The sequence below is a fragment of the Sinohyriopsis cumingii genome, chromosome 2 (genome assembly GCF_028554795.1).
Source record: "Sinohyriopsis cumingii isolate HCF-2022 chromosome 2, ASM2855479v2, whole genome shotgun sequence".
Lineage (NCBI taxonomy): Eukaryota > Metazoa > Mollusca > Bivalvia > Unionida > Unionidae > Sinohyriopsis > Sinohyriopsis cumingii.
In genome coordinates this window covers 67,040,007-67,056,221 of record NC_142962.1, presented here as the reverse complement: position 1 = coordinate 67,056,221, position 16,215 = coordinate 67,040,007, and the positions used below count along the sequence as shown (strand labels likewise).

The window sequence follows — 16,215 nt, the reverse complement described above, 5'->3', positions numbered from 1 at the left end:
TTTCAAGTGAATGTATCATATCTAGTTACCAATTTGCATCATGTGTATTTACAATATTTGCAAGAGAATGTATCATATCTAGTTGCCAATTTGCATCATGTGTGTTTACATGGTTTGCAAGAGAATGTATCATATCTAGTTGCCAATTTGCATCATGTGTGTTTATATGGAGAATGTATTATATCTGATTACCAATTTGCATCATGTGTATTTACATGGTTTACAAGAGAATGTATCATATCTGATTACCAATTTGCATCATGTGTGTTTACATGGTTTGCAAGAGAATGTATCATATCTAGTTGCCAATTTGCATCATGCGTATTTACATGGTTTGCAAAAGAATGTATCATATCTGAATACCAATTTGTGTCATGTGTATTTACATGGTTTGCAAGAGAATGTATCATATCTAGTTACCAATCTGCATCATGTGTGTTTACATGGTTTGCAAGAGAATGTCTCATATCTAGTTGCCAATTTGCATCATGTGTATTTACATGGTTTGCGAGAGAATGTATCATATCTGATTACCAATTTGCATCATGTGTATTTACATGGTTTGCAAGAGAATGTATCATCTGGATGCCACTTTGCATCATCAATTTCCACTTATTAATGAAAAAGCATCTATCATAACATGTTTGTCACATGATCAGAATCGAAAGTTACAATTGCATTATGTTATGATTTATTAAAATAACACTGGTCAACAGTGAAATCATTACTGACTTGAAAAGGCCCTAATCTGTAGTATTTTGGTGTGCCGAACACGAATATAACCGTGAAAAATTTGTATTGGCTCTCGTTTTGAAGATATTCATATACCTCATTTTCTATGTTTCACTGTGTAAATTTATCCAGTAGGACTGCAGCAACATCCGGAATAATGATGTAACATTGCATAATACCATCATGCTCACATCATCCACAGTTGATTGCATCATTTTCTGATGCAATGCAATACTAATGCCATGCGGCTGCTGAAGTAAGTTGACGTCAGCAGTGTACTATACATGTGTAGGCCTATTATACTAATGCCAGGAGGCTGCTGAAGCTGACGTAAGCAGTGTACTATATAAAGCCCAATCAGATAGGTTCAGCATTTAAAATATTTTAGACGTTGTGCGAGACAGTTCAAGCTACTGTTACATAAAACTTATTATTTTATCCATTTACGTACAATAAAGAACAGTAATGCCTCGAAAGTGTGTTAATACCGCGGACAATTTTTGCTATATTTGTGGGGAAGTGACATTTGCCAACCAGAAGAAAAGTATCAATTCTCAAGTGAAGAAGGCATATCATCTTTACTTCGGATGCAAGGTTGGTGACCAAGACAAGCATTGGGCTCCGCATATATGCTATGCTACATGTACAACACAGCTTTCACAGTGGTTGAATTGCAAAAGGTCATCAATGCCGTTTGCAGTCCCAATGGTGTGGAGAGAGCCAAGCAACCACCTAAATGACTGTTACTTCTGCTTGGTTCCTCCTCTTTCCGGCGGAATAACGAAGCGAAAGAAGTCGAGAATAGTATACCCAAACATTCCGTCTGCATTGAGACCAGTTCCACATGGTGAGGGACTTCCTATTCCAGAACCTCCAGCAGAATATTCTCTTGATTCATCTGACGAAGACAAAGGTGAGTCGACCTGTTCTTCTCCTGGTCCATCAGCATGCAGTGATCCAGATTTTCACTGTGGTGCATCATCAACCCCACACAGAATAGCACAGGAAGAACTAAATGACCTGATTCGTGATTTGGACTTATCAAAGAACAAGGCAGAATTGCTAGGATCAAGACTCCAACAATGGAATCTTCTAGAAGATGTCACAATTACTGCATATCGAAAGCGCCACCAGCAATTGGAGCCTTTCTTCAGAAAGGAAAGTAATCTGATATTCTGTTCCGATATTGAGGGCCTCATGAATGCTTTAAAAATCACTCATGACCCACAAGAATGGAGACTATTTGTGGACTCTTCGAAACTGAGTCTCAAGGCTGTGCTTTTGCACAATGGAAACATTCTTCCATCTATTCCAGTAGCGTATGCTGTCCACATGAAAGAGACATACGATAACTTAAGGCAGCTACTGAATTCCATTGAGTATAACAAGTACAGCTGGCACCTCTGTGGTGATTTGAAGGTAGTTGCCCTTTTAATGGGACTGCAGCAAGGATATACAAAATACATGTGTTTCTTATGCGAGTGGGATAGCCGAGCAAGGGAAATGCACTACATGAGGAAGGAATGGACTCACAGGCAGAATGTAGCCATTGGAGAGAAGAATATCCAACACCCAGCTCTGGTTGAGGCTCAGAAAATCTTGCTACCACCCCTTCACATCAAACTAGGTTTGATGAAGAACTTCGTGAAAGCCATTGACCGGACTTTGCCAGCATTCCGATACCTGCATGAAAAATTCCCTCGACTCAGCGAAGCAAAGATTAAAGAGGGAGTTTTTGTGGGTCCTCAGATTCGAGAACTTTTCAAAGATGACCGGTTCAACAACTTGCTGGAAGGTGACGCGAAACAAGCATGGAATGCTTTTCGCCTAGTTTCTACAAACTTCCTCGGAAATGTTAGGGCAGAAAACTATAAGGAACTAGTAGAAGACATGTTGATGAAGTATAAGAAACTTGGCTGCAATATGTCTCTAAAGATTCACTTCCTTCATTCCCATTTGGATTTCTTTCCTAGCAACTGTGGTATTGTTAGTGATGAACACGGCGAACGTTTTCATCAAGATATCGCAACAATGGAACAAAGATACCAGGGAAAATGGTCCACTACAATGCTGGCTGACTACTGCTGGACACTCCTCAGAGATGCTCCCGAACAGCTGTACAAGAGACAGGCGAAGAAATCTAAGATGTAGTCAATGACTTGATTTTTTATAGGTAGGCTATTACAGTTGACCTTTTACTATTGGAATGCATTTCGTTATGTAAACATTAATTTCTTGCAGATTACAAAAAAACTAGAGCCAATTTTGCAATTTGACTGTCATATTCGTGTTCAGCACATAAAAATTGATAAGAATTGACTAATTTTATTTCAGTAACATGACTTTTGTAAAAATTTGTTGTCCAGTGATAATTACTTAGCACTCCTGGTAAATTACTTAATGATCACACCTATAACCCAAATTAAATGACACCTTTAAAAACAAACTTCTCTGTAATGAACCAAGTAAAAATGTATCATAATCTGAAAAGCAGTCATATTCAAAAAACATGTCTAGTGACCTGGCAAGCCATCATAGTTTCTCCAGTTAGAGATTCGGTATTCATAAGAGTTGAGTCGTCCTAAGGAACTAATATAATATAACCAACTGAGTTACCACCATGAAATAAAGTTATTTATTAACTTGTAACTGACCTATGACCATATGACAAAAATACTATAACAAATGCCAACAGAGATGGAGCAATGACCAATACTATTCCAGACATGGTATGTGGCATGACATAATCAAAGGCATAGTGGTTTCTTGTAGGATATCACATTTAGATCTGATGCTCTGAAACCAATGTAGAAATCTCTCTGTTACATGTTACAATTTTAATTATAATAACTTCACTATCTTGGACTGAATTCCTATCAAATGTTCACAATCAGTGAAAAATTTCCCTCGAATGAAGTATTATTTCACTTGGTGGTTTTATCAATTCACAACAGTTTTAGATTGAAGAGTTTATATGTCTTTCATGAGTCTGAAATGTAAGTCAGGTCACTCACACACTCAACACTAATTAGTTCTTTTACCTGCCATGGGATTGTAAGTTTTTCCTCAAGTCTGTGATGCTTTCAAGTAGAAAGCTCAATCTGTGAGGGCCTGTTTTGGGAAAATTGAAATGATGTGTCCCTTTAAAGTGCCTCGGATCTAAACAATACACTGGCAGAACATAATCAGCATATTTGTTGGCCCAATATAAAACCTAGAGGAAAAAAGAATATAGAAACCTCAATTAGTAAATGTAATTAAAGTAGTAAATTAGTAAATGTAATTAAAGTATCAGTCCCTTCATGTACATATAATATGGTCATTTGGATCATTACCTGGATGGCAGAATGCCACACTATTAGTGCTGAACAACAAGATCATTACCTAGATGGCACAATACCACACATTTAGTGCTGAACAAGTAGATCATTACCCGGATGGCACAATACCACACACTTAGTGCTGACTAAGGAGAACATTATCTGGATGGCACAATACCACACACTTACCGCTGAACAAGTAGATCATTATGTGGATGGCACAATACCACACACTTAGTGCTGAACAACAAGATCATTAATTGGGTGGCACAATACTAAGCACTTAGTGCTGAACAAGATCAATACCTGGATGGCACAATGCCACACACTTAGTGCTAAACAAGGAAATCATTAAATGGATGGCACAATACCACACACTTAGTGCTGATTAAGGAGATCATTATCTGGATGGCAGAATACCACACACTTAGTGTCAAACAAGATCATTACATGGATGGCACAATACTACACACTTAGTGCTAAACAAGGAAATCATTACCTGGATGGCACAATACCATACACTTAGTGCTGACTAAAGAGATCATTAGATCATTACCTGGATGGCACAATACCACACACTTAGTGCTAAACAAGGAAATCATTACCTGGATGGCACAATATCATACACTTAGTGCTGACTAAAGAGATCATTAGATCATTACCTGGATGGCACAATACCACACACTTAGTGCTAAACAAGGAAATCATTACCTGGATGGCACAATACCATACACTTAGTGCTGACTAAAGAGATCATTAGATCATTACCTGGATGGCACAATACCACACACTTAGTGCTAAACAAGGAAATCATTACCTGGATGGCACAATACCATACACTTAGTGCTGAACAAGGAAATCATTATCTGGATGGTACAATACCACACACTTAGTGCTAAACAAGGAAATCATTACCTGGATGGCACAATACCATACACTTAGTGCTGACTAAAGAGATCATTAGATCATTACCTGGATGGCACAATACCACACACTTAGTGCTAAACAAGGAAATCATTACCTGGATGGTACAATACCACACACTTAGTGCTGACTAAGGAGATCATTAGATCATTACCTGGATGGCACAATACCATACACTTAGCACTGAACAAGGAAATCATTATCTGGATGGTACAATACCACACACTTAGTGCTGACTACGGAGATCATTACCTGGATGGCACAATAATACACACGTAGTGCTGAACAAGGAAATTATTATCTAGATGGCAGCATACCACACACTTAATGCTGAACAACAAGATCATTATCTGGATGGCACAATACCACACATTTTGGCCGAGTGGTCTAAAGCGCTCACCGTTCCGGATCACTGCCATCTCACCTCTGTCTGCGTGGGTTCGAGTCCAAGGCTTGGCTAGCATGGGTACGTGGGAAAGCCTGCCAGTAGCTTCTCGTGGGTCGGTAGTTCTTCCCTGGGTTTGCCAGGGTTCTTCCTCCACCAGTTATACTGGCCGCCATGTATAGCCTATCTTGTGCTGAAAAATGGCGTTAAACCCTAGAACAATAACAACAACAACCACACATTTAGTGCTGAACAATATCATTACCTGGATGGCACAATACCACACAATTAGTGCTGACTAAGGAGATCATTACCTGGAAGGCACAATACCACACACTTAGTGCTAAACCCCAAATGCACAGAATTATACCTTTAAATGCATAATAATACAAAGTATGCATTCTTTTGGTATCAAGTATTACATGTAAATATTAGAAAAGTAGATATATATCAAGTATTACATGTAAATATTAGAAAAGTAGATATATATCAAGTATTACATGTAAATATTAGAAAAGTAGATATATATATATTGCAGGAGATGGTTAAGAATCACTTTGTATAGCATTAGTACAGATTACATTTGTTCACATGATCATGTGTACTACTACTGCATATAAAATCTCATTATATTTCTTTTTCTATTTTTTTTAAAACTGTTTATAATGACAAAAAATTGGTACTACTGAATTTTAACTTACTGTTTTCTTCTATGCTGATTTTAAAATGGAAGCATGTCTCAAAACAAAACTGAATGACAAATATATAAAAAATTAATTAAATAAAAATGTGCACAAATTCAGCTGGTAAACAAACAATGAAATACGAGTTGAAAATTGTTTTCTTCACAAAAGCAGAATATGGTGTATAAATGCTCTAGGTGGCATGAAAATGCTGTATACAATAATATGAGTCATACAGATCAAGACAAATAGCATATTTCTTTAACTGAACTTACTGGTATATGAATAATTTAAGGACAATTTCACTGTTTTCACATATTCTTTTCATCCACTAGAGTGTGTGTTTGTGTGATTAGGATTTTTAATGTAGCTTAAACAATTTTTCAGTCATATCGCTACAATGTCTGCAGTGTGGCAGTTTATGGTGATGTCTAGCACTGAGGCATCATGCCGCAGACATGTAGCATGATGTCCCACCTAGTCACATTATCCTGACACCAGGCCGACCAGCCCTAACACTAACTTCTTAATGCTGAGCGCCTAGTGAGGCAGCTGTAAGTACCATTTTTTAAAGTCTTTGGTATGACTTGGCCAGGGTTCGAACCCACAACCTCCCGCTTCTGAGGAGGACGCTCCAACCACTAGGCCACCAGAGCGGTCACTAAAGTGTAAACACACAAAATATTGTTAATTTTATAGAATAAACCCAAGTAGTGATAAAAGAAGAAATTCTAAATTCTTAAATTTGTATCACATTATAAACAATTTTAGAAAAATGAGAACTTTGTATATGAACTGCCAATGAATATTTGGGTGTATTTTAGTATTTTGTGTAACCCTAAATAATGGAAAGTAAAATTAAGATTTCATCTAAAAAAAAAACAAGGGTCAGATTATTTGCTGAAACAAACTGGAACAAGATGGAACAAAAGAAAATAACAGAACAACAAACAGATAATACCGGTACAAAGGTTAAATTAACCCAAATAAATTATACTTCTATAACTAGTTATACTTCTAATTCCATTAATTTGAATTAATTTTATACTGATGTTGGTGATTTTAATCTTTTTTATGCTTTGATGTAAGAGGGGAACAAATGAAAATACTAGAACAAAAATAGATAAAACCAGAACAAATGATATGTATATATCAAGAGATATTTCTTATGAATATTGAACTTTGTAAGCAAGATATCTACAAGAATCAAGTTTCAGCAAGTAGTGGCTAGTAGTAGGACAGTGTAAGACAGTATATTATGACATTTTCGATGATATGCTGATATTATTGTTTAACCACACTGCTCATTTTCTCATGCATGAAGAAAAAACATGGTCTAATAGTGTAATCATATTCATATTTTATTGCTCATCATGTCATCATTTAAGAAAGGCAAAACAGCACAAATTAATATTTAAGAACTGTACAAACATTACATAAAGTGAGGAAATATACAAAATTAAAATCTGCTAGGCTAATATTGGCCTCATATGGAAACCATAGTTTAAGTTGACATTTAGTAACCATTTTTTAATTCTTAATTTATTAGCTGTGTCATTGCACTGTGGTATGTAAATTGGCAATCTGTACATTCAATAAGATGGAAAGAGCAATGATCCTCCATACACAGGACCAACAATCTGCAGTGTCTTTTTTCAATTCAGCCGATAGCAGCTCTGATCTGGTGTACTGTCTGTTTTAAATGCATCTGTCAATGTGTTTTGTCATTATCTTTCATTTAAAAAAAGAATTATTGAATCTGATAATGAAATAATGAACACACAAGTTCTTTTCACATTTATTTCTTCTTTTCGCAAGCCAATTTACATACCACAGTATGTACTGACTGGTCACAGGCCCAAAATATCATGAAATTCATGTTTTGTAAATACATTGGTCAGTGTGCTTTGTCATTATCTTTTATTTAAAAAAGAATTACTGAATTTGATTTAAAAAATACAGAAACTATGTGTTCTTTTTGCACGTATTTCTTCTTTTCGCACTTTAGTACTATCCCTTTTCATGTTCATTATTTGTTTTCACTATTCACGCGCTTTAGATATCTGGAAATGTCTGTGACTATCCGTTAATCTGTACATGGCATATATCTGGTTCACAATTTCTTAAAATGACCACTTGCTTGGAATTGTTACAGGGATAATTTACAGTTTCATGTAGAAACTAATGCCCAGTCAAGAAATCAGTTTATAAAATTATATTTTCCCTCAAGATAAAAAAATGTCATGGACCTGTGGACTGTTTTATTATACACTTATACCTGTTTCGAATACTGTAAATCATAAAACATCTCGCCAAACTACTTTGAGATTTTTAATAATTAGCATTTATGAAAAAAAAAAACATAGGAAAAAAAAACCATAATAAATTAGCGAGTATTTTCAACTATTTATTTATTTATTTGTTAGTGTTTTCGTTTTGCCCAGCAATTTTCAATTTGTTCCGAGCTGTTTCAGTCAATAGTTGGACCGAAAAAAGAACATGTTGAAACGATGATAAACACTGCACACGTGCAATTGATGTGTGCATGTGACACATCTTCGTGGCTTATAAGAAATACTTGTGACTTTTACCTCATTATCATGAATACGAAGATCATTCCTCAAAAGGCAAATTACTGTGAGTGTCTTAGACATTTTGATAATCGGATATTTACAAGCGCAATTGTATCTACCGTCTTTCGGCTTGTGAACGTTGCAGTAGTTGTTTGTATCACGTGACCACGGAATCTCGTTTCATAATTCAAGGGGTTCAAGGGAGTGTTGTTCATTTCTCATGCAGTTTTGCCTTGCAGAGTTATGTCCCTTCGTCAGCTATGACCAGCGTTTCCTCCCACGAAAATGCATATTGTACAAATTAGCAGTTAAGTTTGAATTTATATTATTCGAATCTATTTCGACATATAAAAACAAAAATTTATTTAACCTAACACCTAATACTAAAGAGAAGTGAATATACACAAACACACTGTATAACAAGCAAAGCAGCAGAGGGGGCGAACAGACCGACTTTGGAAGCGTCCAAAAACTGAAATAAGGCTTCTAACTAAAAAATATTTCGAGCTGAATATTTGCTTGAAAGAAATGATTGAGGACTCCGGTTAATTAGACCATTTATTTTCGTAAATTAAAATTACTATTACAAAAAACGAACCAACTTGAGGTCATGACCCCTCTGCTGCTATTAATTTATCCAAATATTTTATCAAGTCCAATACGATATCTTGTTCTAGGATCGTGCAAATTTATTGTTATAAACCCGTGCGGAGTAGTTTGCGCTCGTGAAAAGAAATTTCTGAATTTAATTATATCCATGTCACCGCTGCACCAGGTTTGATGAATATTTCGCAACGTGTGTGTATCAACTCCATTAAACACAACTAAAATATTACAGTTATCTCTGATCACTTTTGGTATTTGTGTGTATCGTTGAGTAACATAAATGACATCGGTGTTTTTATGTCTACCACGGGAAAAAATCCTAGCTGGATTTGATTGTTTGTCCAGCATCACATCATCGTATACAACTAAATTATTAATAAATCCGTCTATGGAATCAACTGATGGTGCTTCATCAATATCGGTTATAAACTCGATAACATCGTTATCCGCGTTTTCATTAAAATCCTTAAGTACATTATAACATCGTTGATCATCAACTGACGGGGCTACCAAATACAATTTATCCCACTTTAACCATCTCATTATAAGATTGAGTAACAACTGTGTCTTTCCACTTCCAGATGGTCCTATTATTATCATTCTAATTGAATTTGTTAACGCAGGATGGTGCTTGACAGGTTCTCGTCTTCTTGTCGCTGAGAAATCAATTATATCCATGCTGTATAAAATATTCATGGATTTATATTGTGTGAAGTGCAGGATGTGTACCCCGACGGTTACACTAACAACTATTACCACAAAAAATAACAGATCAGCGGTTACGGGTAAGTGTACGCGGTGTGGTACAAGAAAATTTAAATTTATTCCCGGTGATAATTCAGGGGCAGAGTCAGCGTTAAAAAAAAAGCAACGCGGAGGTGATATTGCAGCAAAATTAACAAAATTACCCGGGACTCCGTGGGCCAAATACCCAGGAGAAAAACACCTACCAGGATATAATTATTGCGGTCCTGGTACTCGACTCGATATCAGGCTTGATAATCAGGATCAACCAAAACCAGGCGAGGAACCAATAAACGCTATTGATAAAGCATGCCATGCTCATGATGTTGCGTATAAAAGCAATGATCTACAACATAGACATATTGCAGATGTGAAATTAATTCATGTGCGAGATTCTATAAAAAATAAAAATATCAAAGAAAAATTAGCTAATTGGTTAGTAAGATCCGCGATGAAAGGTAAATTAGCACTAGGGGCTGGTAATATATAAATGGAATCGATTTATTATTCACCAATTGGATACCGGAAGGGTAAAGCAGCAATTAGTAAACTCGCTGATGCAGCAGCGGTTAAACATTCTACTGCTAAAGCGTGGTTATCCAAACAGGCAATATGGCAAATTTATCTACCGCGTCCTAAGCAAATTCAATTTGCACATTTCAGTGTCAGTGTTCCTAATGAGGTTCATCAAGCTGATATTCTGTTTTTACCACATGATACTGTGCGTAAAAAAAGTACAAATACGCGCTAACTGTTGTTGATGTTGCAAGTAGATATAAAGATGCAGAACCGCTATCAATGAAAACAGCATCTGAGGTTGCCGATGCTTTTAAACGAATTTATCAACGAGGTGGTCTACGATGGCCACAGCTGTTACAAGTTGATCCTGGCAAGGAATTTCTTGGTCCAGTATCATCGTTGATGAAACAACATAATACTAAAATACGACGAGGACATACTGCGATTCATCGTGATCAGGCAATTGTTGAACGATTTAATCGAACACTTGCTGAGCGGTTATTTGGATATCAATACGCGAAGGAATTGATTCAGGATACGAGATCTCGTGAACGGGTGGCAAGATTACCAAATGTGATAGCAGCGTTAAATAATGAGATTACTCGAACGACCAACATGAAACCTATTAATGCAATTACAAAAAAATATATACCTACACAACGACGTGATCTTTCAGCGCAACCATTATTAGGTAATATTATTAGGACAGAATTTTTCAGTACAAGTAACAAGATTGAAAATTCCTCTAAATTGTGTTAAGAGTAAGTTTTGATTAAATTGTATTAGAAGTAAATTGATAAATCATACTGAAAGTAATCTTCTACTAAAATATATTGAGATTTAATCCATTTATTCGTATCCTACTATTCAACAATGATTGCGCTATTATGATCAAGTACGAACCGTCTTATACAAAATATTACTTGTATCGCAGACTCAGCACAAAACAGTATATTCAGCAGGTTATAAAAATAGCGAACTAGACAGATTCCAAAAATTCTTATGGAGGGCATATGTGCTGATCTTGCAGAAGTACTTACGTAATAATGTACATAGACCTAGACAATAATCTGTAAGAGACTACGAAACCTCGCTTTGAGATTCTGGCCAAACGCAAGAGCTAACGAACGCGCCATATTTGGCGTTGTTTTAAGAAAGCTGGTATAAAATCCCCAGCCACGGGCCGACACCAGTTTTGCTGGCCAGAAACTCAAGCAGGCTCTGTCTTTTGCAGGTAAGATAACCGTCTATGTACAGTTTTTCATAGTATAAGACTTTTTAGTGTCATAAGAATTTTTAGTGTTATAAGAATTTTTAGTGCTAAGATGTTAACCTAACATCAGTATGTTTAAACATTAGATCATTTTAATATTTCTTTGCTATTATTTAACCTAATGTATTAGAAAGTTTAACTGTTTGAAGAACTTGTATTTGCTTCTAATTATATTATTGATTATAGTAAAAGCAACGTTCGCTACCAACTTCATACTCAGTTATAGTTAATTTAGAAATAAAATACTCTTTATATAATAGAGTGTAATATGTTGACATTTTAGAATTAATTCAGTAAAATATATTTCAATTACGGTATTAGTCTGAAATATTGAATTTTAGATTCTTTTGCTATCGTGAATTTATTCGATATTTAATTATCTGTATTACATTCTAAAACGGCAGTTATTATACAAGTATGATGTTGGTAAGTGAAAGAATATCGTAGTTTTATATTATTTCTTATATCCGTAAATTGAGCTTGTTGTAGTTTGATATTGAAATGTAAGTTTATATGTTGAGTATTTCAATAAAGTTTTGCTGGCCAGAAACTCAAGCAGGCTCTGTCTTTTGCAGCTCGATCCCGAGTACCTTCAATTCACCAAGAATGTAGTCACGTCTTCATCATCGAGTGACACTACATCAAATGACTTGAACTTCCTTCCTTTCTTCTCTCTCTCTCTCTCTCTCGGAATTGAGAAACGGATTAACTTAGAGTTTACGAAGTAAAACTCTTCGTAAAAGCTGGTGGAGAAAGAACAAATTCATTCGTAAAAGCTGGTGGAGAATAAAATGAAGGGAAAAAACATGGATAAAGTGTCACTCAGCATAATGATGATTTACGAGAGAGAATCGCACCAAAACCTTTACGACTAGCAGACCTCATGTTGCTTATGTATGCAGCCGCCTCGCATAGAACAGCTACAGCACTAATCTATCCACATGGCCGATCCGTGGTTCATTCTACTTTGCTCATGTTTGAATGTCCAGCAGCTAACCGCAACTTCCCAGTAACAGGTGTACGCCGTTACCAACACCCTGTCAGTTCCAGTGATTCACACTCCATTGGACAATGGTTCCCTTGATACTACGCAGACGACGATTGAAAACTAAAGCCAGTACATTAAGCAGACGACTACCGAAGAAAGCCCCACATAACACAAGTTCAGCAGTAGCAAGCCTCAGTGACCTCCGCCAGTTCTAAAGAATCCTAACAGAACTCTTACTTGGAAAACTAATTGACATAACATATACTGTCAGTGCCTAGAACATTCTGACTTTTAATTCAGTTAATGTGACTCATAATACTATAGACAGTTTTTCTTGGAGTGCAATTTGTCTTTGGAAACATCAGATTCTCACATACAGGTATGTCTGTTATCACATTAGATATTTTTAAAGATGACCAATCTCAGAATCCTGTTAAATGGTTAAATCATTTTATACGATGGGCTAAGTTTTATGAATTATCAGAAGATAAAGTTCTAAATGCCTTTCCTTTTCATCTTCAACAGCATGCTAAAATATGGTATGAATCACTACCTGATACCGTTATAAATAACTGGTCTAATCTAGTAGCTGCATTTACATCCAGGTTTCACACTGACGATATCATTTTAGATTTATCAATTTTACAAACTCGCCAAGAGTCTTCTGAAACAGTTATGGACTATTTAAGTCGTCTCTTACAAATTGCAAATAACCAAACTATCCCAGATCAAATATTGTTATCAGTAGCAGCTCAAGGTTTAAAACCAGCCATTAGACAAATTGTACTGAATAAAACCCCCAAAAATATGGATGATTTACGTCAAGCCGCAAATTTAGCAGAGAAATCTATTGCCACCACTGATAACTATGATTGGCCTACACTTAACGGAATTTTCGAGGAACTTAAACAACTTAAAGATGAAATTAAAGCAGTCAACACAGAACAGAATATAGAAAACAATTCATTCTCTCAATCTTTTGTACATGTCAATAAGGAACCATTTCGGTCTCAACATCATAACTTGTCTTACCAGCCAGCCAAAAATCCAAAATTTTCCTGCAGCTCAGTACACTATTCTCGCGATAACTACACATATCAATTACCTCATGGTGCGCGCTACCAGCCACAACCACATAGTCGTACCCAAAAATGCTGTCTTGGATGTGGTAGACTCTGTAAATCACGTCGCGTATGTCGTGCACGAAATAAACAATGTCACTCTTGTCATAAAACAGGTCATTTTTCACGAGTATGCTTCTCATCACAACAACAATATGAATTCGCGCCAAATAAAGGGACACAATCTTGCCACAAGCGAACTCGACAGCCCCAAGTTAGTTTGGTAGTGCCAATTCATAAAAATCTCATCCCTACCTATGTCAGAGACAAGATAACTAATGCACTTGTTGATTCAGGCGCAAATATATCAGCAATTAATGAAAAATTTCTATACCGCGTAGGTTTGAATTCAAGTCACTACAAACCAACAAATATTTCTAAAATTGTAGGAGCAGGTGGTGAACGTCATAGTGTTTCTGGTATGGTTCAACTAAATTTGAAAATAGGAGGCATACGCTTCTCTCACTCATTCTATGTTGTACCTAATTTAAATCATTCGATTATTTTAGGTATTGACTTTTTGACTAAACACAAAGCAGTCGTGAATCTAGATACACAAACGCTCTCCTTGTTAGACGATACGGTAACCGTAAATTTGATTCATAACCAGGCTGGTTTGGCACGCGCCACAAAACACACAATGATCCAACCTAACTCAGTTAGTACAATTGCAATAAGTATCAGTAGAATTCCCAAGGGAACATCTGTTTTACTAGAACCGACTCATAGTATGCCAAATTCTACAATTCTTCCAGCTAGAACAATTTTGACAGTTTCTAAGAAGAACTTTATACAAATTATTAACCCAACTCCAATGACAATGCAAATACCTGCCAATACAGTATTAGCATGTGTGGACGTACTAGACCCACAAACAATATTTACCATTAATGAGGACACTTCTGATAGGAATGACACACCTAATATCATGAATACGCAGTCTAACAAATCACAAGAACCAATCAATTTTGATTTACACTCTTCAGATTTGACAGAAAATCAAAAACAAGAACTTCATTCATTTTTGAATCAACATAGGGATGTTTTCGCAGTAAACTTAGATGAGTTAGGCAATACTAATGTGTTCACACACCGAATAGAAACAGGTGACTCTATGCCAGTTCGTTGTCAACCTTACCGTGCGGCACCGCACACCAATAAGGAAATTGATAGACAGGTAGAAGAATTATTAGAACATCAATTAATTGAACCTAGTTCATCTAGTTATGCATCCCCAGTTGTATTGGTCAAAAAGAAAAATGGTGACTATCGTTTTGCTATTGATTATAGGAAACTTAATCAGGTGACACAACCGATGACCTTCCCTCTTCCTCGATTAGAAGATGTCATTGATGCAGTTGGACAAACTCAGCCATGTCTTTTCAGTACTTTAGATTTAAATTCAGCATTTTGGCAAATTTCTATGGACCCATTATCAAAACATAAGAGTGCTTTCATAACATCACGTGGTCTTTACGAATGGAATGTAATGCCGTATGGACTCAGAAATGCCCCCGCCACCTATTGTGTTCTTTTAAGTCATGTTCTTAAGGGGATACCATGGTCAACATGTCTTGCATACATAGATGACATCATTATTTTTTCAAATTCATTTGAAGAACACCTCAAACATCTAGAGCTTATATTTGGACGTTTGCGACAATCAAACTTGACACTTAAGCCATCAAAATGTGTATTTGCAGCATCTGAAGTTGTTTATCTTGGTCATAAATTCTCAACAAAAGGTATCAAGGTAGATGAATCTAAAATAAATACAGTTACACAATTTCCTGTTCCTAAAACACAGAAAGATGTTAGGAGTTTTCTAGGTTTGTGCAACTACTACAGAAAATTTGTTCACGGTTATTCTACCATTGCAGCACCATTAAATAAATTGTTGACAAAAGACAGTTCATTCCATTGGACAGATAAGTGTCAAAAGGCATTTGAAACTCTTAAGACAGCTTTGACTTTAGCGCCTATCTTGGCTTATCCTGACTTTAACAAACCATTTAGGCTCACATGTGATGCTAGCGGCACCGCTCTAGGGTATATTTTGTCTCAAATAGGGACAGATGACAAAGAACATGTTATAGCTTACGGTGGTAGAGCTTTAACAGACGCTGAAAAACGATGGCCAGTTACAGAACAAGAATGTTTAGCTGTTTTGGAAGGTATCAGAACATATCATGTTTACCTATCACATCAGAAATTCACTGTCATTACAGATCACAAAGCATTAGTGTGGCTTAAGACAGTTAAACACACTTCAGGTAGATTAATTCGTTGGTCACTTCGCTTGCAAGAATACGACTTTGACATCGTATACACTCCAGGACATAAAAAC

The 16,215-nt window shown here is 36.1% G+C and overlaps 1 protein-coding gene across 2 annotated transcripts in view; it reads right to left on the bottom strand.

The window, feature by feature from the left end:
- LOC149805081 (cryptochrome DASH-like) overlaps positions 1 to 8,780 on the bottom strand; it is a 54,293-nt gene extending 45,513 nt beyond the window's left edge. For both annotated transcript variants that reach the window (XM_089947187.1, XM_089947194.1), the window contains exons 1-2: positions 8,636 to 8,780; positions 3,774 to 3,946 (exon numbers count right to left, since the gene is read on the bottom strand). In XM_089947187.1, the coding sequence (XP_089803313.1) occupies positions 3,774 to 3,946; positions 8,636 to 8,698 (236 nt within the window). In that variant the 5' untranslated portion in view covers positions 8,699 to 8,780. The remainder of the gene's footprint in view (positions 1 to 3,773; positions 3,947 to 8,635) is intronic.
- Positions 8,781 to 16,215: the final 7,435 nt, after the last annotated feature.